This window comes from Grampus griseus, assembly GCF_964374135.1.
Source record: "Grampus griseus genome assembly, chromosome: 9".
Lineage (NCBI taxonomy): Eukaryota > Metazoa > Chordata > Mammalia > Artiodactyla > Delphinidae > Grampus > Grampus griseus.
Window position 1 is genome coordinate 90,278,476 of NC_139003.1, and position 26,580 is coordinate 90,305,055.

The following is a 26,580-nucleotide window of genomic DNA, read 5'->3' on the forward strand; positions in this document are numbered from 1 at the left end:
CACACATATTATATACATAATAAACATTTTAAAAAATGACAAGAACTTCAAATGGTTGCTGTCCTTTAAATACATGCTCTTGGGTTGTTGAGAGCATGTGGGTACTGACTATTGCAAAAAGAGCCACAATAATATCAAGATAGTGAGGTCACTCTATTTCCAGTGAAATTTTGAAATAAAAATGTTTAAAGAAATGCATGCATCCCAATGTTCACAGCAGCATTATTTACAATAGCCAAGACATAGAAGCAACAACCTAAGTGTCCATCGGGCAGATGCATGGATAAAGAAGATGTGGTACATATATACAATGGAAAATATTACCCAGCCATAAAAAAGAATGAAATTTTGCCATTTGCAGCAACATGGATGGACTTGGACGGCATATGATAAGTGAAATAAGTCTCTGTACAGAGAAAGACAAATACTGTATGATATCACTTATATGTGGAATCTAAAAAATACAACAAACTAGTGAATATAACAAAAAAGCAGCAGACTCACAGATACTAGTAGTTACCAGTGGGGAGAGGGATGGGGGAAGGGCAGTATAGGGGTAGGGAGTCAAGAACTACAAACTCTTATGTATAAAATAAGCTACAAGGATAGGCCCCAGTGTGGCTTCCGTGCCATCCATCTTGCGGTTGCTGCCGTAGGAGAGCTTGGCGGTGGCCCAGGCCACACATGCCCGCAGGCCCCCACTTGTCTCCTGTGGCAGCCTCCATGCAGTCACCCAGGCCCAGCCAGCTTGCCGGGGCTCTCAGTCTGCCCGTTCTCTAGTCACCGCTTACTTCGGGGTCCAGCAGATGCCGGAGACCAGGGAGACCTCGTGTAGGACCTTGCAGGGGCCGCTAGCTGCCTCCTGAGCCCACCGGGTCTTCAGAGACTCTCCGGAGAAGCTGTGTGGCTGACAGGATCTTGGTGCTCCAGCAGGGTGTCAGGCCTGTGCCTCTGAGGTGGGAGAGCCGAGTTCAGGACATTAGTCCACCAGAGACTTCCCGGCTCCACGTAATATCAGATGGCGAAAGCTCTCCCGGAGATCTCCATCTCAACGCTAAGACCCAGCTCCATTCAACAACCAGCAAGTTACAGTGCTGGACACCCTATGCCAAACAACTAGCCAGACAGGAATACAACCCCACCCATTAGGAGAGAGGCTGCCTAAAATCATAATAAGGTCAAAGACACCCTAAAACACACCACTGGATGCAGTCGTGCCTGACAGAAAGACAAGATCCAGCCTCATCCAACAGAACACCGGCACCAGTCCCCTCCACCAGGAAGCCCACACAACCCACTGAACCAACCTTAGCCACTGGGGGCAGACACCAAAACCAACAGGAACTACGAACCTGCAACCAGCGAAAAGGAGACCCCCAATACAGTAAGTTAAGCAAAATGAGAAGACAGAGAGACACACAGCAGATGAAGAAGCAAGGAAGAAACCCACCAGACCAAACAAAGGAAGAGGAAATAGGCAGTCGACCTGAAGAAGAATTCAGAGTAATGACAGTAAAGATGATCCAAAATCTTGGAAATAGAATAGAGAAAATACAAGAAATGTTTAACAAGGACCTAGAAGAACTAAAGAGCAAACAAACAATGATGAACAACACAATAAATGAAATTAAAAATTCTCTAGATGGGTTCAATAGCAGAATAACTGAGGCAGAAGAACGGATAAGTGACCTGGAAGATAAAATAGTGGAAATAACCACTGCAGAGCAGAATAAAGAGAAAAGAATGAAAAGAATTGAGAACAGTCTTAGAGACCTCTGGGAAAACATTAAGCCCAGCACCATTCGAATTATAGGGGTCCAAGAAGAAGAAGAGAAAAAGAAAGGGACTGAGAAAAGATTTGAAGAGATTAAAGTTGAAAACTTCCCTAATATGGGAAAGGAAATAGTCATTCAAGTCTAGGAAGTGCAGAGTCCCATACAGGATAAATCCAAGAAACACGCCAAGGCACATATTAATCAAACTCTCAAAAATTAAATACAAAGAAAAAATATTAAAAGCAGCAAGGTAAAAACAACTAATAACATACAAGGGAATCCCCATAAGGTTAACAGCTGATCTTTCAGCAGAAACTCTTTAAGCCAGAAGGGAGTGGCAAGACATATTTAAAGTGATGGAAGGGAAAAAACTACAACCAAGATTACTCTACCCAGCAAGGATCTCATTCAGATTCGATGGAGAAATTAAAACCTTTACAGACAAGCAAAAGCTAAGAGAATTCAGCACCACCAAACCAGCTTTACAACAAATGCTAAAGGAACTTCTCTAGGCAGGAAATACAAGAGAAGGAAGAGACCTACAATAACAAACACCAAACAATTAACAAAATGGTAATAGGAACATACATATCGATAATTACCTTAAATGTAAATGGATTAAATGCTCCAACCAAAAGACATAGACTAGCTGAATGGATACAAAAACAAGACCCATATATATGCTGTCTACAAGAGACCCACTTCAGACCTAGGGACACATACAGACTGAAAGTGAGGAGATGGAAAAAGATATTCCATGCAAATGGAAATCAAAAGAAAGCTGGAGCAGCAATTCTCGTATCGGACAAACTAGACTTAAAAATAAAGACTATTATAAGAGACAAAGAATGACACTACATAATGATCATGGGATCAATCCAAGAAGAAGATGTAACAATTGTAAATATTTATGTACCCAACATAGGAGCACCTCAATACATAAGGGAAATGCTAACAGCCATAAAAGGGGAAATCAACAGTAATACAATCATAGTAGGGGACTTTTAACAACCCACTTTCACCTTGGCCAGATCATCCAAAATGAAAATAAATAAGGAAACACAAGCTTTAAATGATACATTAAATAAGATGGACTTAATTGATATTTATAGGACATTCCATCCAAAAACAACAGAATGCACTTTCTTCTCAAGTGGTCATGGAACATTCTCCAGGATAGATCATATCTTAAGTCACAAATCAAGTCTTGGTAAATTTAAGAAAATTGAAATCGTACCAACTATCCTTTCCGACCACAGTGCTATGAGACTAGATATCAACTACAGGAAAAAAATCTGTAAAAAATACAAACACATGGAGGCTAAACAATACACTACTTAATAACCAAGAGATCACTGAAGAAATAAAAGAGGAAATCAAAAAATACCTAGAAACAAATGACAATGAAAACATGACAACCCAAAATCTATGGGATGCAGTAAAAGCAATTCTAAGAGGGAAGTTTATAGCAATACAATCCTACCTCAAGAAACAAGAAGCATCTCAAATAAACAACCTAAACTTACACCTAAAGCAATTAGAGAAAGAAGAACAAAAATACCCCAAAGTTAGCACAAGGAAAGAAATCATAAAGGTCAGATCAGAAATAAATGAAAAAGAAATGAAGGAAATGATAGCAAAGATCAATAAAACTAAAAGCTGGCTGTTTGAGAAGATAAACAAAATTGATAAACCATTAGCCAGACTCATCAAGAAAAAAAGGGAGAAGACTCAAATCAATAGAATTAGAAATGAAAAAGGAGAAGTAACAACTGACACTGTAGAAATACAAAGGATCATGAGAGATTACTATAAACAACTCTAGGCCAATAAAATGGACAACCTGGAAGAAATGGACAAATTCTTAGAAAAGCACAACCTTCCAGGACTGAACCAGGAAGAAATAGAAAATACAAACAGACGAATCACATGCACTGAAATTGACACTGTGATTTAAAATCTTCTAACAAACAAAAGCCCAGGACCAGATGGCTTCACAGGCGAATACTATCAAACATTTAGAGAAGAGCTAACACCTATCCTTCTCAAACTCTTCCAAAATATAGCAGAGGGAGGAACACTCCCAAACTCATTCTACGAGGCCACCATCACCCTGATACCAAAACCAGAAAAGACACTACAAAAAAAGAAAACTAAAGGCCAATATCACTAATGAACATAGATGCAAAGATCCTCAACAAAATACTAGCAAACAGAATCCAACAGCACATTAAAAGGATCATACACCACGATCAAGTGGAGTTTATCCCAGGAATGCAAGGATTCTTCAATATATGCAAATCAATCAATGTAATAAACCATATTAACAAATTGAAGGAGAAAAACCATATGATCATCTCAATAGATGCAGAAAAAGCTTTTGACAAATTTCATCACCCGTGTATGATAAAAACCCTCCAGTAAGTAGGCATAGAGGGAACTTACCTCAACATAATAAAGGCCATATATGACAAACCCACAGCCAGCATCATTCTCAATGATGAAAAACTGAAACCATTTCCTCTAAGATCAGGAACAAGACAATTTTGTCCGCTCTCACCACTATTATTCAACGTTTTGGAACTTTTAGCCACAACAATCAGAAAAGAAAAAGAAATAAAAGGAATCCAAATCAGAAAAGAAGAAGTAAAGCTGTCACTGTTTGTAGATGACATGATTCTATATACAGAGAATCCTAAAGAGGCTACCAGAAAACTACTAGAGCTAATCAATAAATTTGGTAAAGTAGCAGGATACAAAGTTAACATACAGAAACCTCTTGCATTCCTATACACTAATGATGAAAAATCTGAAAGAGAAATTAAGGAAACACTCCCATTTACCACTGCAACAAAAAGAATAAAATACCTAGGAATAAACCTACCTAAGGAGGTAAAAGACCTATACTCAGACACTGATGAAAGAAATCAAAGATGACACAAACAGATGGAGAGATATACCATGTTCTTGGATTGGAAGAATCAATATTGTGAAAATGACTCCACTACCCAAAGCAATCTACAGATTCAATGCAATCCCTATCAAACTACCAATGGAATTTTCCACAGAACTAGAAGAAAAAAATCTCACAATTTGTATGGAAAGACCCCGAATAGCCAAAGCAATTTGAGAAAGAAAAATGGAGCTGGTGGAATCAGGCTACCTGACTTCAGACTGTATTACAAAGCTACAGTAATCCAAACAGTATGGTACTGGCACAAAAAATAGAAATATAGATCAATGGAACAGGATACAAAGCCCAGAGATAAAGCCATGCACATATGGTCACCTCATTTTTGATAAAGGAGGCAAGAATATACAATGGAGAAAAGACAGCCTCTTCAATAAGTGGTCCTGGAAAACTGTACAGCTACATGTAAAAGAATGAAATTAGAACACTCCCTAACACCATAAATAAAAATAAGATCAAAATGGATTACAGACCTAAATGTAAGGCCAGACACTATAAAACTCTTAGAGGAAAACATAGGCAGAACACTCCATGACATAAATCACAGCAAGATCCTTTTCTGACCCGCCTCCTAGAGAAATGGAAGTAAAACCAAAAAGAAACAAATGGGACCTAATGAAACTTAAAAGCTTTTGCACAGCAAAGGAAACCATAAACAAGATGAAAAGACAACCCTCAGAATGGGAGAAAATATTTGCAAATGAAGCAACTGACAAAGGATTAATCTCCAAAATTTATGCAGCTCCATATTAAAAAAACAAACAACCCAATCCAAAAATGGCCAGAAGACCTAAGTAGACATTTCTCCAAAGAAGATAAACAGATTGCCAACAAACACATGAAAGGATGCTCAACATCACTAATCATTAGAGATATGTAAATCAAAACTATAATGAGGTATCACCTTACACCAGTCAGAATGGTATCATCAAAATATCTACAAACAATAAATGCTGGAAAGGGTGTGGAGAAAAGGGAACCCTCTTGCACTGTTGGTGGGAATGTGAATTGGTACAGCCACTATGGAGAACGGTATTGAGGTTCCTTAAAAAACTAAAAATAGAACTACCATATGACCCAGCAATCCCACTACGGGGTATATACCGTGAGAAAACCATAATTCAAAAAGAGTCATGTACCATAATGTTCATTGCACCACTATTTACAATAGCCAGGACACGGAAGCAACCTAAGTGTCCATCGACACATGAATGGGTAAAGAAGATGTGGCACATATATACAATGGAATATTACTCAGTCATAAATGGAAATGAAATTGAGTTATTTGTAGTGAGGTGGATGGACCTAGAGTCTGTCCTACAGAGTGAAGTAAGTCAGAAAGAGAAAAACAAATACCGTATGCTGACACATATATATGGAATCTAAAAAAAAAAAAAAAAAAGGTCATGAAGAACTTAGGGGCAAGATGGGAATAAAGATGCAGACCTACTAGAGAATGGACTTGAGGACACGGGGAGGGGGAAGGGTAAGCTGGGACGAAGTGAGAGAGTGGTAGTGTATATATGGACATATATACACTACCAAATGTAAAATAGATAGCTAGCGGGAAGCAGTCACATAGCACAGGGAGATCAGCCCGGTGCTTTGTGACCACGTAGAGGGGTGGGATAAGGAGGGTGGGACGGACACGCAAGAGGGAGGAGATATGGGGATATGTGTATATGTATAGCTGATTCAGTTTGTTATAAAGTAGAAACACACCAGTGTAAAGCAATTATACTCCAATAAAGATGTTAAAAAACAATAAGCTACAGGGATATATTGTAAAACATGGGGGATATAGCCAATATTTTACAATATCTATGAATGGAGTATAACATTTAAAAATTGTACACCTGTAACTTTTAAAATATTGTACATCAACCGTACTTCAATTAAAAAACATTTAAAGAAATAACACTTAGACCTCAATTACCCATTTCATACTTAATTTATTTCCATCTGGCTGTTTGGAGTATGCTTAAATATAAGATTCATGAGAAATTAATGATTAGATCAATTTGAGGAAAAATACACTTTCCTTACCCCTGGTGTTTTATTCTGGACTTGTACAAAAGACACATTGGATTGACAAAGCATTAGGCTGAGGAATTGAGGTCAAGTGGAAAGGGGTGATGATTTTCAGAGTACTGGAATCAATTCCATTGCTTTCTTGTAATGGTATTTAGATGGTGTAACAGATGCTGGGGTTGGAGCTATACTTTAAAAAGGGTCCTGTTTGGTGAACAGGTCCGACTTACTGGATGGACGGATGACAATGTTATTAGAAATTGCAGCCCCGCGTTCGTTCCTGGCTGTACACTGATAAACTCCTTCATAGGTCTCTGCTTTCCCCTCGCTCATGATGTTGACTGTGAGGGTTCCCGAGCCAGACTTCATGGTGACAAGAGGGTCTTTATCTATGTCGAAATGAGTCCCATTTCGGGTCCAGGAGAAACTGCCCAACGCATAAAGGATTAAGCTTGTTTACAGCCCAGAAAAACAGGATTATTTCCTCTCTAACAAATTCCTGGCAATTTTATGGATTTCTAAATAACGATTAGATTTTAGTATTCAGTAAAAGAACAATAGGCTCCACACCTAAAATGTTTCATTGAATTATGACTTAGAAAAAAGTGCCGGCCATACATACTAAGGTACATGTCTTCATTAGAACTAACCAAAATCTGACTCAATAAAGAAATCATGCATACAGATTGCCTGTCATCTTTCAAAGAAAACATAGGAAGTAGGTCTCCGAGGCATACTCTCTTAGAGGTTTATTAGCATTTTAATTGTAAACTCCATTGTTCATAGAATTGATAACCTGCCTATAAAGATTTGCTCTGGGCTGAAGTGTAAGAAGAAAGGCCTTCACAAGTACTAATATATGTGTGTGTTTAAAAGTGATCAGACCAGTGTCAAGTTACCAAAATGCAAAGTATGAGTTGGGAGGAGAGGAAACATGAGCTCAATGGTGTTTTAAGTGTCGGTTATTAAAAGTGATCATTGTATATCAAATATATTTTGAGAATTTTTAATTCTAGAGATGATTTTTGTAAATTTCTTAGGAAGTATTTCAAATTGTCAACTGAAAGTCTTCTTTTTCAGTTTTATTTATGTAAAAGACTGCCTTATATAAAAGTCCCAGTGCCCAAGTAATCAAATACTTGATAACTGGTCACAAATCAACAATGGCCACGCTCTTAACAAAAGCATGAATCTCTGAACTTTCCCATGATTTCCAAGCCCTCCTGGATTTCCCTTCCCACTGCTTATCCTTATAGCAGGAGTTGTCACAACTCCTAGGGTAGGGGACAGGGGTGTTGACTGCTGCTGGCTTATTGTAGGTAGAGGCCAGGGATGCTGCAAAGTATCCCACAATGCACAGAAAAGCTCTTGTCTCCACAGCAAAAAAATTGCCCAGCCCAAAATATCAATAGAGCTGAGATGGAGAAATCCTGCCTAACAGTTACAGGAGGTAGTAATTAAATGTTAAACTAAAAGGGGTGTCATCAAAGGACATCACATTAGGGCCTGAGTGCTCAAGGGTTTCTAATAATATGACAGAAGAGATTGCTTTGAAGCCATCCTTTGATGGAAGTTTTTGGTATACTTTGGTAATTTTTTTCTCCGGTGCCAGTCTGTGATAGATGAATAAGGCTCGTCATAGACAAACTTGGAAATAAAATATTGAGAAAATTTCCCTTCTTTATAACTTAAAAAAATACACATTATCTCTCAAAAATAATGATCTAACTCTCCAGAATTTCCATATACTACTGGACAAGTTACGGATCATCCACTAAGGAGCTGTGGGACCTTGGATAGGTTAACCTAGCATTACTGGGCATCAGTTCCCCATCTATAAGATATACTGGTTGGACCAGATAATGTCTGCTGTCTCTCCCAACTCTAAAAGGCTGTACAGTGCGCATGCCAAGGTGCATATGGAGAATCTTGAGTGCTGAACACTGCCATGTTTGGAAAACCACTTGGGGCTATTTTATAGACTTGTAGAGAGCTAGGAGAGATCTTCGAAGTTGTCAAGTTCAACTTCTTTATTTTACATTTATCTGTAAACTGAGGCCCATAGAGAAGGAATCTACCCATGTCATAAAGCCATCAGAAGGCTCTTTCCACACCTTCCCACAATTTTTTAGCATATCACAGAAAGGTATCAGTATGGAAATGCAACCATCTGGGTTTTTAAGAAGGACCAACAGAATTTAATTAAGCAGAGAGACAAAACAATGAACCTACAAATGATACTTTAATAATATGCAGGACCTGAAATTAACTTCAACATGAATATCAATGCTTATTATCAATATTATAACAGCACAAAGCACACCCACCTTGGAGGAGGTTTCCCTTTGGCCTCACACTGGATTACAATATTCTCCCGTGGGTCAATAATGTAATCTTTTGGAGACTGTTGAGTAATGGTTGGAGGTTGTACCACTTAATGGTAGAAAGAAGAACAATGTAAAGAAATAAATCATTTAATATCATAATAGCAATCACTTTTTTCTATATCAAAATCACTTACCCTAGACTAAATATTCTCCAAATGTTTCTAGTAATTTCCACTGTGGTAACACACCCCCTCAGCAGATTTTTAGCTAGCTAAAAGACTCCTAAAACTTTGGAGTCAAGGTATAACTCCCTTTTGGTAACTTTATATGTGCTCATAAAGCCCATTTCCCCACTCTGAAAGTATGGGAAAATAATTACCAATATAAGCTTAATATTAACATGTTTCATTTCTGATGTAACAATGAGAAATTTCTCTGATAGTTTTGATTCAAATGATGCCTTTCAATGAAATTTAAGTTATGAGGTAAATTTGCATCTTTCTTGGGAAAGAGTTATGGACTTGTAGTTCATTACTGGGCTCATGTAAATTAATACATTGGTAACAAATATATTTGAGAAGCTAACGTGAAAAAGATGGTTAAAGTTAGAGACTTGACATGTCTTATTAGAGCCAGGAGGTAGGTGGCTACTAGAAGCAAAGATAAAACAAACTTCTTTAGAAGAGAAATTGAATTGGGAAGCTCTCTGTTTTAGGAAACAATATTCTCATTTCACTCTTCAAAGTGTTATCTGATCATTTATTATCAAATTGTAGGGAGAAACTGTTCTGATCTGGAGCAACTGAATCTGAAAAAAGCTGGTACGTGGACATTTGATGTTCAGGTCACTCTAAGATTACCACGTCTTCCTTCTTGTGAAATCAGAACCACAGAGTGTAGAACAGGAAGGGACTGGAGAAATAATCCATTTCAACTTCTTTTGTTGCTCAGAGCAGCAAAATAGCTTGACTAGGAAGGCACAAAGCAGAGAAGAGAAGCGAACTCTCCTGGTGGAAGCCACTGCCTTGCACAACTCGAAGGAGAGCTGTTTACACAGACTAGTGGTTCTCAACCAGGGGCCATTTGCCCCCAGTCCTTGGGGGACATCTGACCACATCCAGAGTCCATTTTGGTTGTCACCACTGGGATGGGGGTGGTCCTGGCATCTGGTGGGTAGAGGCCAGGGATGCTGCTAAACATCTTACAATGTACAGGACATCTTTACCATGTAAAGACTTATCTGGATCATTTTTCATATTCTGGATCGTCCCTTTCCTCTCCACCTATGCTCTGTGCTTCCTTTGTGAAACTTCTTCCACCTGTCAATCAAGTATTTCCCAAAGCTTAATAATCGTCCTCAGCTTTTGTCTTTCTTTCCTGTGGTGAATTGTTGCCAGGGCTAAATTGATCATTTCCATGTTCAATGCCTTATAAATCTGTAAACATGGATCTCTTCTCTTGCTTTGTCTGCAGTCTCGGGGCTGTTCACCAGACGTCTCTTACTAAACATCCAAATAACACCTAAAATATAGATAAAAAATGAAACTCATAATTGCCATCATTTATTGTGCACCTATTAACTGCGGGATACTACTGCACAGCGTCAATTTCAACTCCTTTAGCAAGATCCATCCCTTCCTCGTCCTCCTTAGCCAGCTGCTCTTCCCAGCCTCTAGCACTGTTCACAGGACACTCATGCTTCTAGCCGGCAGTTACCAAAGCTGGTTAACAGTTTGGGCTAGTGGTTAAGAACTAGTCTATTTCTTACCAGCTGTGAGACTTCAAGCAAGTTTCTTAACTTTTGTAAGCCCTCGTTTCCACAGAGGAAAAACAGGGTTTAAAAGTAGTATCTATCTCCTAGGGTTGCTGGGAAAATTAAATAAAATAATTTGTGTAAAATTCTTAGTACATTCCAGTCCTATAATGGTTCAGTGATGTTAGCTATAAACATTTTTAATTAGACCAGCTTCACTTTGGAGTGATCCTTCAGGCTTTGGGAGTAGAGAGTTTGGGATGATGGAAAGAAGCCTAGAATTTCCCACTCAGGGACTGGTGGGGATAGGTGGTGGGTAGGGGGATTTTTAGGAGTGACTCAGTCCAATTTTTTGTGCTTTTCTGTAAGTGACAGAGGTGCAAGGGTAATGGTTGCAGACCCAGAACTTCTATTCACGTGTCTGTAACAGAGCTGGCTTAGCTGCCACGCATAACTACTAAGAGTTTAGCACCTAGATGTACCTCTTTGAAGCGTGCTTAGGTCAACTGGCAACTAACAAGGGCTTTGAAGTAATAAGGGGAAAAGGTGGTTTTATATAATTTTCCTGGCTAATCTAATATCAAAGAATTTTTCAAATGCCTGAAAACTACTTTTTTAGGTAGATGACAGATGTTGCCCTACTGTCAGAGGCAGCAGTTATAGATTAGAGCACGCCACTCAGAGATGATGTGAATGGGGGTGCCTGTCTTTTGCACACATCAAAACAATTCTCAAATTCTCTGGGCCATTATACTGATGACACTTAGAAACACTAGTCTACCCAGTCCTACAGGTTGAAGAAGTTTGACAGCGAACTCGGGTGAAGCATTTTCATGCACCCACCTCCTATATATACCCAAAGACATGTTTTTATTCCAGCAAGCCTTTAACAGCATTTAGAACCAGACATTCTCTTCAAATTTAGTGAATTTTCTCACTGAGTTACATCAGATGTGAACAAAGCTCAGAAGTTAGTAGCCCAGAATACTGGTAAAAGAAAGACAGTAATACCTGAGTCTTCAGAATTCATGCAAGGAATAGATTAAACCTGCTTCTTGGAATTTAAATGCAATGATTAGCCACAGTAAACACACACACTTAAAAAGACGTTAGTCACGAAAACAAAATCGTGCGTTTTAATTCACAGCATTCATTCAAAAACAAAGACACAGTCAAATTTTCACACTGCCTGGTAATGACGGAAAGACACTTACAGTCTTCAAGAAGTTTTGCTTTTTCCCCAGCAATATCAGCAGGTGAGTGGGCAAACAGGATTAAAGAAAACCAGGTGTTAGTAATAAGAACGTTAGCACCCTGAAGATAAAAGGGGCATCTTGCCTATTTTATTTGACCTAAAAAACCAGTAGAGCAAAGACGGAGGTTGTGAAGTAGCAAGAGAAAGAAACTCCCATTAAAGGTTTTGTTTATTCCTGAAGCAGACCTTTCTACATCCACATATGGAAGAACAAAAGGGATCCTGTAGGCCAAAAAATGATTCTGCCAGGAATAGGAATGGCTAATTCCATTCCATACGTGTTGTGCTGGACAAGTAATTACATTCAATTTGAAAAACAGCTGAAATCTACAATTAATCTGAGTTGTCACAGACTGTGTTGTGTCTGATCCTATTACCCCAGACATCACTACGCACATGGTGACAATACCTAACAATGGGACATTGCTACAATGACAGCGCTCCATCCAAGCTAAATCCAACACTGATCTGAGGTTTTTAGATTTCTACGGTTAATCGCCAAGTAGGTAATTGCACTTTTCAGACTGCTAGCATGTTTCTGCTTCAGAATTCCTCAGTCACCCAGGGTTTGCTAGTACCCACCCCAAGGAGCGGCTCATGGAAAGGGGGGATAAGGAAGAGGGGCAGGGAAGAAATGACATTAGCATGCAATTCACATGACTCTGCTGTGCTGCCTGTCATTACTACTTGCAAAGGTTAATGCAGGAGCACCTGGGTTGCCTGTGACTTTCTTTTCATCATGGTTCTGCTGTTCTCCATTAGCAGCGATAATTGAGTTAGCCGTAGGTGACTGTTTCCCTCTGATTGTAAGACTGAGCAGTCAGATTAAAGGGGAACATATTTAACAGAAGAGAGAACAAAAGCATTTCTCTCAAATGCTCTTTCTTCTACACATCCATTAGGGCAAATGCTTACTTAGGCATTCCAACTCCAATGGGCTTAACCAATCATATCTCTTTTTTTTTTTTAACTGAAATTAAGGTCACTGAATGAATATCTTTTGAAAAGAAGGAGAACGTTGCATTTTCTTACACTTTAGACTAAAGATGCACAGAAAAGGGAGTCAACAAAGTATGGGGCCAATCACATCTCTTCTTAATTGTCTCCCCACTGGCAGTTGCAACCTCATTGGCAAAAAAAAAAAACAAAAAAAACCTGACATCCCAACAATAGAATCGCCCCGGGAAAGTGTACCTTCCTTGTACCTTGGAAAGCTCGCCAAACAGATGTTCTATTCAAGAAGCTAATGGATTTAAAGAGGTCATGCTGATTAGGGATGAAGAATAAACCAATTCTGAAGTACAGTAATAGTCCAGATTTCAAATTCTGCTTTCCGTTGCAGGAAAAGTGACCCGTTGGCCCCTAGCATTATCTTTATTTCTTACAAACAGGCCACCCAGCCCAGGGAGAGTGCAGTATATACAGTACTTTATTCAGGAAAGGGTGGGCTCCTATAGTAGCTGTTACTTGCTCCACTTTTTTTTTTTTTTTTTTTTTCTTTTGTGGTATGTGAGCCTCTCACTGTTGTGGCCTCTCCCGTTGCGGAGCACAGGCTCCGGACGCGCAGGCTCAGCAGCCATGGCTCACGGGCCCAGCCGCTCCGCGGCATGTGGGATCTTCCAGGACCAGGGCACGAACCCGTGTCCCCTGCATCGGCAGGCGGACTCACAACCACTGTGCCACCAGGGAAGCCCACTTGCTCCATTTTAAATAGTAATTTTGCCGAAGACTTGTTTCATTCTCAACATTGACATCTTGGTTTTTTATCACCGTTTTAAAAACAAAGACCTCTCACTAGGCTTTAGATAAGATATAGTTCCTAGCTCTAAACTCATATTAAGATCCAAAACTCAAAAGTGAATTGTGCCTTGTCTGAATCCAGAGAAACGAGCCGTGGGTAGTTTGGGGATACAGAGGGGCGTGGGGTTGGCTGAGAGATGACCTTTTCACTCTTAGCATATGAAGAAAGAAGGTGGAGATGCGGGGACAGGATAAACGGGGTGTGTGGGGGGTCTCTGTGATCATTTTAAAGCGATTTCTATAGTTTTCTTGCGGGACTGCTTCTATAAAGAGTTGCCTGCTGGGAGGATCAGGGTAGCTCACAATTCACTCCTTCTCTGGTCAGCCCCCCCATGGTACACCAAAAGCACCTGAGGGGAGGGAAAGATAATGACAGGGAAGGGACAATGTGTCCGCGATTCAATGGCCATTTCTAGGGTCTGATTCTTTATAAACACAGGGTGCTGAAGGTAAAAGCCAGATTAGTTTTGATTCACTTTTCAGGATCACACGGACATCTCCTCCATCCACACGGCTCAGAGTGATGGTAAATGCCGGGGAGGGTCTGACTCCCGGGCCTAAGAGCTTTCCAACGTTAATACTTACGATCAAGAGGGACTTCCAGTGCACTAATCATCTGGCACAGGAAGAGGATCAGGGGTGCTCTGCTTGCAGATAAGTGCTTCTTTTTCGGCATCATTATTTTAAGCTGCATTAGCTGAACTCCCGCTGAGCCCCACAAGCTGAATTTCCTTTTCTTCTTTCACAAAAGATGTGTGTGCAACGTTTAAATAAGTCTCATGCAGGAAACTGAAAAAGGATAGGAGAAGAATTATAGTGCACTTTTGAAAAAAGGAGGAAACGAAGAGAGGAAGTCGGCAGCACAGAAAATCAGTTCTGTATTATACATGAACTCTAAATGGAACTCTAACTTTTAAATATTTCACTCTGAAGACTGAGAGACTCATTTATTCATAAATCAGCTAAAATTAGGTCAGAAATATTTGTAGGGATGTCGAGCAAAATCTGTCAACTTTGCCACCCTTCTGGTTTTCCCATTTTAAATATCTGCTTTATATTAGAGGCTACCATGTTCCTCATAGATCAGGAAAACTTGGCTTATAAATCAGTTAGAAGGTGTGCCTTTGAAGGGGAGGCCTAATGGCTTCTCCTTTCTAGAGATTACCACTGGGAAGGTTCAGGGCATGGTTGCCAATTTGCTTCAAACCCCAAACACTGATTTACCGGTTCAACCACCAAGAATTCTGGCCTTCTCCATCTCCTACCTAGACGGTGGCAACAGCTATGCCTGGGCTCTGAGTTCCAGGTCTTCCTCACTGCAGTCACCCTCCTAAACAGTGCTGATTAGTTTTCCTAAGGGTCTTTGGTTAAATACTGGGAGTAGCCCCATGGGACCTACCCAATTAAAGTTCAATATATCCTTAAATAAGTAATACAAAAACTTGAACGACCTGGTCTCAATTCATCCCACCAACCTCATTTCCCTCTATCGTCACGTAAGTATTCTTTTTTGCCTGATTGTCTGACTCTGCTTTGCTTTCTTGGGTCAATCCTTCAGTACGCTTTGAATTTTCCTAACTTCTTGCCTTGGTTTATTCTATTCCTTTTACCTGGAATGCCCTCTCCACCCTATGTCCTCAACAATGTCCAATGGGTTTCTTTATAGAGCGTTTACTGGGTTGGCCAAAAAGTTCGTTTGCGTTTCTGTAACATCTTATGGCAAAACCTGAACGAACTTTTTGGCCAACCCAACATGAGCTGATCACTCAAACTAGAAGGCATTTCACTCTCTGAGAATCTCTGAAATTACGTTTTATTCATCACATATAGTATACAGGTAGATACAGTGATAGACTTTTTTGGGGGTATGCATACTCTCTCCCCTACTCCTTCAGGCAAAGGTTGAGCCTCTCCCATCTTTGTATTCCTCTCCTATCACCTAAGGTAGTATGCCCTGCACATGAAAGTACCAAGAGAACATGAGCACACGGAATACAGACCTCTGTCCTACAACAGACCTCTACCTGGAATGACGGGTTTAATCACAGCTTCTCATCAATAAAGAGAAGTGTGAGTGACCAATGGCTCTCTTGCGAAGGTAGGGGTGTCATTATTATAAACTAAGATTGTTCTTACAGCTTAATTACTGGTGTAATCGTGTATTTTTAAAATGTCCATCTTTCCCACTGAACTGAAAGCCTCGAAGGGTAGGGACAACATCTTTCCTGTTCCCCATTGTGTCCCCAGAGCTCATCACAGTGCCTGGCACGTGGTAGGGAGTAAATAAATATTGGTAGAAAAAAAGTGAAGGAGGGAAAGGGGAAAGGTGAGGTTGTATTCAGATAGGCACTCTGACCACAGTCTGCCTGTGGCTATATTTATATTTACGCTACTTGGTTTAAAAACCAAACTCTTGTCAATATGATCAAATTAGTTGGCATATCATGTCTGTGTATGGAAGAGAGCTTAAATGTATAAAAGAAAAATGAAACAATGCTGACAACATGTGTTTTGCTAGCAGCTGAGTTCTGATTTGAACTGGATTATAATTATAGTTGGACATTTCTTGCTAAACAAATACAAAAAAATATGCTAAACATAGACATGATACATATATAAATATTATTTTGTGAATGAAACATCCATACTGTGTGGTTTCATTTAAGATCCAGGAAATTTGTCTTCCCATATTATAATATATAAACAATCATGACCATTAAACAGCGAGAGGCCGGTAGAAAAGCTCGCCCAACCATTTCTAACCAAAATATAATCCAGACTGTCTTTCTGTGCATGCAAAGCAGATCTATACCATTTAATCGAATTGACTTAGGTCTCTCATGATTTTTTTTTGGGTTGAAACGCTAATTGTGAATTTACACATAAGCTTCAAGGAAAATTAACATAAATGGCACAAATGGCACTAAAACAAGTCCATGGTACATACTACACATACTGAGAGAAAAGGACAGAACCAAGCACCAAGAAAACAAAAGGCATACCCGCTTGATTTGTGTGTCAAGCTAACTGAGTTTATTCAATTTAAGTGCCTAGCTTTCTGAAGAGACGCCAGAGAACTAAAACACTTTCTAAAAGATGTACTAAGAAATTGTAATGCCCGTAAGATCGTAAGCAACTACGTACAATTTCCAAGTTTTTCATTCATTATTTATTTTCCTTGGATGCCTTAACGACTCATCCTTCAGAACAGAGAAAACAATGACACAACGTCGTGTAAAAGAAAGTATCATTCAACTGCTTTGCCTTTTCAGAATATAGATGGAATAAAATATTCCACATTATATCACAGTGTTATATAAAGAAAAAAATAAAAATCTTAAGAAAAACTGAAACAACACTTACTTAAAGAGACATGAGTCAATCTTCACAGTGAGAGGAGCTCATGAACTACAGGGAATGAAGATGTGGTCTCTCTTCAGAAGCTGTAAGTTCATTTAAACCAATAGCCACAAAATCATCTCCAGTGTAGATTCTGTTTGGGGAGGACAAAGCAATGGCCCAGCCCACCCTCCAAATCCTGCCCATGGAAAATCACCGACTTCTCCTATGAATGCCATCACAGGTGAATAACCCAATACCCAAGGACAGCATTAGGTCCCCGGCACTCAGTCACAGTGAAAATCAAATACAGCTACAGAAAACTGAGCTTTCTCTCTTGAAGAGCGATGGGCTTTGCAAGTCTTACAAAGAAAAACCACTGCTTCTGCCCTCAGAGTACCGATGTCAGCACCCTGCCCTGCCAGGAGCCCACCTGTCTTTTACTTTACCTTGGAAAAAGGATGGTCATTCTCTCATACATGAGAAGCGTGAACTAAAACTAAATGGTTAATGCAATTACATTAGCATGAATGAAACCCCCATTTGAAATAGCAGCATCTTGTTTAGTCAAGGCTAGAGGGCATGTTAGCACAATATAGCTTATAATTTTCAAACAATATTTGCCACAGACATTTTAAAGCATGCTTGAATGAGGCAAATGATAGGTTCATCTTCAGAATATAAATCATCCTGATACTGAAAACCACATATATTGTTAAAACAACCCAGAGTAATGATAAACAGGAAAGCCTTTTACTATTTCACTTCATTTCACTCCGTTCAAAGCAACTTTTCATGTATTACCTACAGAATCTCTTAACAGAAGGAAAAAAAAATCTCCCTCTTTTAGTAAACTTTTTATCATGAGGAAAGAAACACAATTCAAGATTTCCTTACTTCTTTTGCCTAAAATTCATATGAAACCATACAGCACATGTTGCCTCACATTTTTACCATATATTTTAAAAGAAAAACCTAAGGTTTTGACAAAGGATTCATATTAAGCCCAAGAAACACAGCTCTCTTGTTGCTTAAGAAGTCCTGTCATTAAGAAAGAAAAGAAAATCTTTGTTTTTCTCAAGTGAAAACTGAAATTATTTGAATAAAAAAAATATAGCAGCTCTCCACTAGAACCAGAAGGCCATGCACTACTTACCACTTCATTCTAGCCTGTCTGTACTTTTCAGCTTCCCAACATGGGTGGTTCAATGTTGATTGCACAGTGTAACACAATCTACTCTCTAAGCCAGTAAACAAAGATGCTTATGTGACTGGATGCCCTTTGGCACACTAATTATCGCTCTGGTGAGCCCTCAGCGGCTGGCCTCACTGAGTGGATAGCTAACTGGAAGTGGCATCATCTTGACTGTGAAAGGCGTTTTTCAGCAATCAACTCGGGATGGTTACTTGTTTTTTTAATTGAGGTATAGTTGATTTACAATCTTGTGTTAGTTTCTGACGTACAGCAAACTGATTGTTATATATCAATATACATGTATGTGTGTATATATATATTCTTTTCCATTATGGTTTATTACAGGACGTTAAATATAGTTCCCTGTGCTATACAGTAGGACCCTGTTATTTATCTATTTTATACATAGTAGTTTGTATCTGCTAATCCCAAACTCCTAATTTATCCCTCCCCCAACCCCTTTCCCCTTTGGTAACCGCAAGTCTGTTCTCTATGTCTATGAATCTGTTTCTGTTTTGTAAATAAGTTCATTTGTGTCATATTTTAGATTCCACATATAAGTGATGTTATATATTTGTCTTTCTCTGTCTGACTTACTTCTCTCAGTATGACAGTCTCTGGGTCCATCCATGTTGCTGCAAATGGCATTATTTCACTCTTTTTTACGGCTGAGTAGTATTGGGAGGGTTACTTTTTATATTTTGTTAAACATTTACCAAAAGGAATAAGCACACTAATGCCCATTCCTAGCCCGTGCTTGTGCTGGTCAATCACTGGTTTTGAGTCTAAGACTACGGAAGGAAGATTAGAGAGAAATGGACAAACACTTTGTATAATTAACACATGAACAAAGTCACACAAATCTACACAACTCCACTACCAGGAATGCGCCTTAGAAAAAAGGAGTTTGGGATTATGTGACTCTAGAGAGTGTAACGATCTCTTCAAATAACAAGGCAAACTTTGTGAAGCAGAGGAACATGTTTCTAATTCCCTCCCAGACCAAAGGGATGTCCCATAATAGAGATTCTGCAAGGAATCTGGTAGCTAGAACCTGGAATAGTACTGAAGGAAAGGTGAATAATTAATAGATGTTTTTCAACCAAGTAATAGATGACAGAATACATCTTGATAATAGCTCAAATCTCCAATACTCAGAGCACTCTAACTGATTATGTTACTTGGTATTCATAAAAATCACAGAAAATAGAAAAGCAGGTATTATACCCATTAAACAGATGAGGAAAAAACCAATCATGGTGGCCATTATTCACTGAGACCTTCTATGTGCCAGGAATCACTCTGAGTTTGTTCCATGTATTAATTTATCTCATCTTGCCAATAACCCCAAAAGGGAAACTCTATTTCATTTCCCAGTTTACTGGTAAGGAACCTGAGATGCGGGATGGTAAAGTCATTTGCTTAAGGACACACACAAGGTATGTGAAGTGACAGACCCAGAGCTCCAGTTCTTCCGAAAAGTTCTAGAGCTTTCAGCCTGTCACATTGCCCTTCTTCTCATATCCTCTTATTTTGCATTTAGCCAATAAGCAAACAGAATTACCAAGTTTAGTCACTGATGTTAAAAAACAAAGTGCTAATGGTTTGTGAATATCTACAGAAGATCTTCCCCGTGTGGCCCAGAGCACAACTTCAGGGGCCCCTTCACACTGGATGGCATGTGAACAGGGCCTGCTGGAACTGTACCACATGTTGACCCTGGCCTTTGAAAGGAACCACAAGCTAGGACACTGTAGGCAAGACACACTTTCAGAAAGTTAATTTTAAAAGCAGGCAATGTAGTTATGGAGAACAATACGGAGGTTTCTTAAAACAATAAAAATAGAGTCATCATATGATCCAGTAATCCTACTCCTGGGCATATATTTGGAAAAGACAAAAACTGTAATTCGAAAAGATACATGTACCCCAATGTTCACAGCAGAACTATTCACAGTAGCCAAGACGTGGAAGCAACCTAAATGTCCACTGAAAGACTAATGGATAAAGAAGATGTGGTACATATATACAAGGGAATATTACTCAGCCATAAAAAAGAATGAAATCATGCCATTTGCAGCAACATGGATGGACTAGAGATTATCATACTAAGTGAAGTAAGTCAGATAGAAACAGACAAATATCATATGATATCACTTCTATGTGGAATCTAAAAAAATGGTACAAATGGACTTATTTACAAAACAGAAATTGACTCACAGACATAGAAAACAAACTTACGGCTACCAAAGGGGAAAGGGGAGGAGGGATAAATTGGGAATTTGTGATTGACAAGTAAACACGACTATATATAAAATAGATAACTAATAAGGACCTACTGTATAGCATAGGGAACTATATTCAATATCTTATAATAACGTATAATGGAAAAGAATCTGAAAAAGAATATATATCTATATTTATCTGAATCACTTTGCTGTATACCTGAAACATTGTAAATCAACTATTCATCAATTTAAAACAAAAAGGGAACCACAAAAATTTTAAAAACTAAAACTAAAAATATTTAAAATGCCTCAAAGAAAGTAGGCAATATACATGCACATGGTACAACATTCATAAGGTACAAAAGACCACATAATTCAAAGTAAGCAGCACAACAACCCAGTTTCTCCCTTGGAAGGGTTACTAACACCAAGTTTTGTGAATTATTCTAGGGATATTTCATGCATGAAGAGGTCTAAAAACACACATCACACAATATTTTAAGGACCGCTTGGATATAGAAAACAATTTTAAAGCCCTTTTGCCATTGAAGTTAGATCATCAAAAACAGCCAAGTCTTTCAATAAAATCTAGTTATTTGCAACACACGAAATTATTTGGATACGGGCTTTTTCACACCTCTTTAATTTAACACAGCAATTACAAGAAAGGAAACAGTAAAGGATGATTAACTGAGAGATCTAAAACAAAGGATAAAGCATGCTTAATGAAAAGTGCATATGGGTGAGGCTAATGGCGACCATGACCAAGGGTGGCACCTGTCCCACACTTGTCCAGCCAATTATCTGATGACAGCTGTCAGGATCGGCTTCAGGGGTGAGAGAGCTGACGAGAAAAGGAAGACTGGGCGGAGTAAGAGAGAAAGGGACTAGGGCCTCTCAAAGGAAGGCTTCCTCACCCCCACTTCTGAATCCAATCACAATTAGCTAAACAGATCAGAGAGGAGACTATTCCCTCAATGCTTGCCATGTTCACAGTCTGTCTTTCTGCGCTGACGCCATCATCCTGACCGGGGCTAGAAGAATCCGGCGTGGGTGTCTGACCAAAGGCCATGTAGAGCCTGTGAGATGACTTGGCTATTTTAGAGGGCTGGAGAGTGACCAACGAAGTGGTAGTAAATTCCTTTCTCATGGGGAGCATGAATAGGAGGCGGAAAGAGAGAATGAGTCAACAGTTTGGAGCAGGAACAAAGGCCAAAGATGACACAGAGGCAAGGCAGCATGAGAAACCATGAGTAAGCAGGGCATGCGAGGTGTCCCGAGCAGAATGCGGCCGTGGGCAGCAACAGGGTCAGTAGAAGCAGACAGTCACTGAGTGCCCACGGCATTGGTGGAATGCCTGGCAGGTGATGACAAGGACTTGCTCCATTTGCACTGTGATCACCAGGTCTCTCAAACTCTTGGCATCCCAAACAACGTTCCAAATCTCTGTGAGGTTCGCCAGAATAGTGCTTGCGGTTGAAAGGTCTTCTTGTCTTTCTTCCAGCGTGTGAACGCTAAAACGAGCCTTCACTAACGTGGTAGGTAGACTGTTACATCAGTGGTCCACAGGAAGCGCTCCTCCAGCATGTGTCCCTTTGTGTACTCCCTTCTCACTATGACTCCGGGCTTGGCCATGGGACATGCTTTGGCCAATGGGATTTTAGCAAGGATTATGCGAGCAGAGGTATGATGAGCATTTGCACACTGGGCTTTCCTCTTGTAATGTTCCCTCTAGGAAGCTTAGCTAGACTATGTATGGTGAGAGGAAAGAGTAGAAAGAGACCTTGGGGAGATGAAAGATCATCTTGGACTTTTTGGGCCCTACTGAGCTCCCAGCTAAAATCAGCTGAGCAAGTGACCTGCTGAACTATACGCAACAGAAGAACCATCTGAGAACAGAACAATCAGATGCCAGTCATCTGAGGGTTAACAAACGCTTAGAATTACAAAAAATAATTGTTTCAAGCCACAAAATTTGGAGGTGATTTGTTATGTAGCCACAGATACCTGAAACAATTAATTAAGATAAACTCAGATCGGCTATTTCTTGCAACCAGAAAGATGCTAATTTGCCCATTTAAGAGTTCTGATGGGGCTTCCCTGGTGGCGCAGTGGTTGACAATCTGCCTGCTAATGCAGGGGACACGGGTTCGAGCCCTGGTCTGGGAGGATCCCACATGCCGCGGAGCAGCTAGGCCCGTGAGCCACAACTACTGAGCCTGCGCGTCTGGAGCCTGTGCCCCGCAACAAGAGAGGCCGCGATACTGAGAGGCCCGCGCACCACGATGAAGAGTGGCCCCTGCTTGTCACAGCTAGAGAAAGCCCTCTAAATAAATTAATAAACTCCTACCCCCAACAAAAAAAAAGAGTTCTGATGATTTAGATGCACAGATCTTCTTACAAGGTCATGGCTGGGACCACAGCAATCCTAAATGAATAGTCTGGTGATGTCGGTTTTCCCTCTAAAATGATGTCATTTTGTTTTTTCCTAGATATACTTCCTTGTATATATGTTGGTCCAGCCAAAGGACACAGACTTAAGTTATATTTCTCATACAAAACTTGTACTCAATAAACAGAAAACAGTTACTACTGACATCCAAGAAAACTTTTTACACTAAAATAATTGTGGATCATGTCTAATTTAGAGTCTTAGGGATTATATCAATCTATTTCTAATGCAGAAAAGCAAAAATTAAGCTAGAGGACAGGGTGAGAGGGAGCCCTGTGTAGCTCTACCTTCCCATCTTCATGAATCAGACCAGAATTTGCCGCTGCTCAATCTCGGCTTCTACCTGCACCTACGCACTCACCTACTAAACAGGGAGTTGAAGAAAAAGGGAAGGAGAAGGGGAAAGGCAGGCCTTAGAGACAGGTCTCTTACTTTATCACAAGGTCCGCTTCCCAGGTGATTTCCTTCAGATTACGAAACAGAAACAAAGTTCCAATTTTTAAAAATGGAAAGTAGGGAACTGCTCTAAAGGTGAAGTCTGAGAAATGGAAATTTCATTCTGAATATGAGCCTCGATCGTTATATATTCAGAAACATTTGTCAAGTCACCGAAACAAGCTCTGGCTCGACTTATCTTCTTGTAAATGGAGATTTCTATAAATATCACCGAAAAGATGTAAGGATCAGAAACACTTTATTAAAACCTCCAGCAGAAAAGGCCACGCAGGATATTAATATTCTCCATGGGCTCTACCTTACCTACTTGTCAACAACACATGGCAACATGGCAGCCACTTAATAGTAGATAACAGCATTCTGGAATGCCTTGGCAGGCTAGCCACTCTAGAAACATTATGTCATATGTCAAAGATAAGAAGCCGGCATTTGCAAACTGTTATTCTTGTGAAATGGTATGAGCCATTCAGGGTGGAGACGCATGGCAGGGGTCAAGATCTCAATGGCCTGAGTTGGGGGGATGGGGAGAAGAAAGAGCTGGATAGAGAATTATCCTAAACCGCTGGCAGAAATCACCCCGAGGTCTCAGCACAGTACAGTTTATATACCCCGCTCTTGCAAATGTCCCGTGTGGGTGGGCAAGAGGCTCTGTTCTAGGCTGACAGAGGCTCCACCATTTTGTGAGGCAGCCATCTCAATACGTGGCTTCCAGAGTCCCCGTGTTCTCCTGCTCTTAACTGCCGCCACCCAGAGGTGACGTCACATCTTTTGCTCACCACCCATGGACCGGAGGGAGTCAATGACTCCAACCACAAGGGATTCTGGGAAATATCCAGTGCCTGTGAATATCTCTGGGGCACCACTATCGCTGCCACAGAGGGCATGCTTGGTTCACAGTAAATCTGAAGGTGCCTTTCTGGAAAGAGTTTCAGAAGTCACATGCTACAGGAGGGCCATTGCACTGTTTCCTCTCAGTGATCAGCCAGGGGGCGGGATGATGGTGGTGCGCAAGGGCTGTGTGGGCGCTGGCTGGCTGCAACCATCTCCTCTGCCTTCCGTTCAGCTGCATGTCTGAACCACTCTTTCCTGTAACTTGGGTTTCCCCCAGACATGGGCCTGGGCATGGGGGCGAGCAGGCAGAATGCCCAGATTGATCAAATCCAAAGGCTGTCCCTCCTGCCATGTCACAAATGACTATAATCTTCACAGTAACATTTCCAGATGCATTTTGCTAAGGTATCCAGGCTCTGTATAATCACAACGGGACTGTGAAAATGAGAAATGGAGTCTGACATGACATGAAGAATTGTGTTTTCCACTTGTTATCAGTGCTGGGGAAGGTGTATTATCATAAACTAAATAGCTGGAAATCCTTCATTCCAGCTAGAGGCTATTTTATATAAAGAACAAATCCCAGTCACTTGCTGATATGCATTTTCTACTACAAAGGATTTACCAGCCAAACAGGGGAGTAATTCATATTTAATTCCTGGAACATCTAATTTTCTTTAAACAGGCTACGTGAAAATCTGCATTTATAAAAAAAATCAGGAAGTGATCCTTTGCTTCGAAGAGAATTTGTCAGATTTACTTCAAAGAGCATATCCTCCTCCTGGCATTTAGAATAGAATTCAGTCTCCAGGAAGTTAAATATTAGCTCCTCAGAAGTCCTCAGGAGTCCATGTTCTCCATAGAAGCAAAGCACACAAAAGCGTGAATGTTAGAAACACTGTTCTCTGCAATGTGAGATTCAATCAAGCCAACAGTCAAAGCTCTAGAATATTCTGTTTGTGTGCCTTCTCAGGAACCACCTTTTCTATAAAAAGGTCATATTCTATTTCTATCACTACCTAAAGGGACTTCATAGAAGAAATATGGAATTTCATTGCTATGGTGTGGAAGAAATAACAACTCAAAGAGCAGGTTAGAAGCATCAACCAGAGGAAAGCATTCTTGGTCCAAGTTTCCAGCTCCCTGGAAGAATCAGAAGAGAAAAGCCTCTGGTTTTCATCAAAGTTGGTTAATAGGAACATTAAACCTAGAATTACAGCCTCTTTGCAGCTCTTCAGTTGAGTAATTCATGAACAAAATTTTTGTGGGTCAACTGAGTTCCTAAAGACAAATATTTGTGGCTTTCCAGAAAGAGAGTTGGGAAGTAAGAAGAAAAAGTGAGACAGGAGGACGAAGACATAGCAATGAAAGAAGAAATGCTGCAGCTGTGAGAAATTTCCAAGTTACATTATTATTATCATCACTTTTTTTGCTTGGAAATTGTGGTAATTCATAAAGAAGGTGGTCAGAAAAATACCTATGAAAAATAAAAGTTTTAAGCACATGTAAGGAATCATAACTATTTTAAGGAAAACACTTACACAGAAGCCCCTCTTCAAGGGCTCATGCTTTGACTACCTCTAAGGTCTCTTTCAGCCCTACTCGGAATTACGAGAGCTGCACCTGCTATAATGTAAGTGGAATCTAATAAAGTAGCCACCAGCAGTACAGCCATTGAGATACCACAGCAGAAGGAAAAAAAAAAAAAAAATGGAAAAAAAGAGAGCTAAGCGTCAGATTCCACAAGGCTGCTGGTTATGGATCTGATAAAGGTAGGCAAGGCAGGAATGCAGAAATGAGTAATCTCTCAAAGGGCAGTAGGACGGAAGCAGGTAAGGTACGTCTGTGCCCAGTGCTTTCTCAGAGAGGAGTGGGCTTGGGGGCCCTTGGCTGATGCTGGGCAGTGGCTTCTGGGTCTGGGCGTCACTGGCTGTATCCCTGTGTCCAGGGGAGCCAAGCTGAACATCTTTTGGAGAAGGGAATTCAAAAGGCTGGCAGAGCGGCCGATAGACTGTAGGAGTGAAAGCGCTGGGTAAAGGATGCAATCAGGAAAGAGGTAACAGACAGGATACCAAGGGAGACCACCAAGAATAAGGCTGGAGACCAAGGGACCCCAGAGACATTCCCAGAGCAGAAGAGAACAGCTGGATATGGCTTTCACTGGGTA

The 26,580-nt window shown here is 40.2% G+C and overlaps 1 protein-coding gene across 20 annotated transcripts in view; it reads right to left on the bottom strand.

Moving 5' to 3' along the window:
• The window catches only part of NRCAM (neuronal cell adhesion molecule), a gene marked incomplete at both ends in the record, with an annotated part of 89,331 nt that extends 74,725 nt beyond the window's left edge, over window positions 1-14,606 (bottom strand). For 13 of the 20 annotated variants that reach the window (XM_082662293.1, XM_082662290.1, XM_082662302.1 and 10 more), the window contains 4 exons: window positions 7,008-7,204; window positions 9,105-9,210; window positions 12,072-12,089; window positions 14,498-14,606. In XM_082662293.1, coding sequence (XP_082518419.1) covers window positions 7,008-7,204; window positions 9,105-9,210; window positions 12,072-12,089; window positions 14,498-14,606 — 430 coding nt within the window. The remainder of the gene's footprint in view (window positions 1-7,007; window positions 7,205-9,104; window positions 9,211-12,071; window positions 12,090-14,497) is intronic. The other 7 variants (XM_082662291.1, XM_082662289.1, XM_082662296.1 and 4 more) reach the window with 1 other exon arrangement.
• Window positions 14,607-26,580: the final 11,974 nt, after the last annotated feature.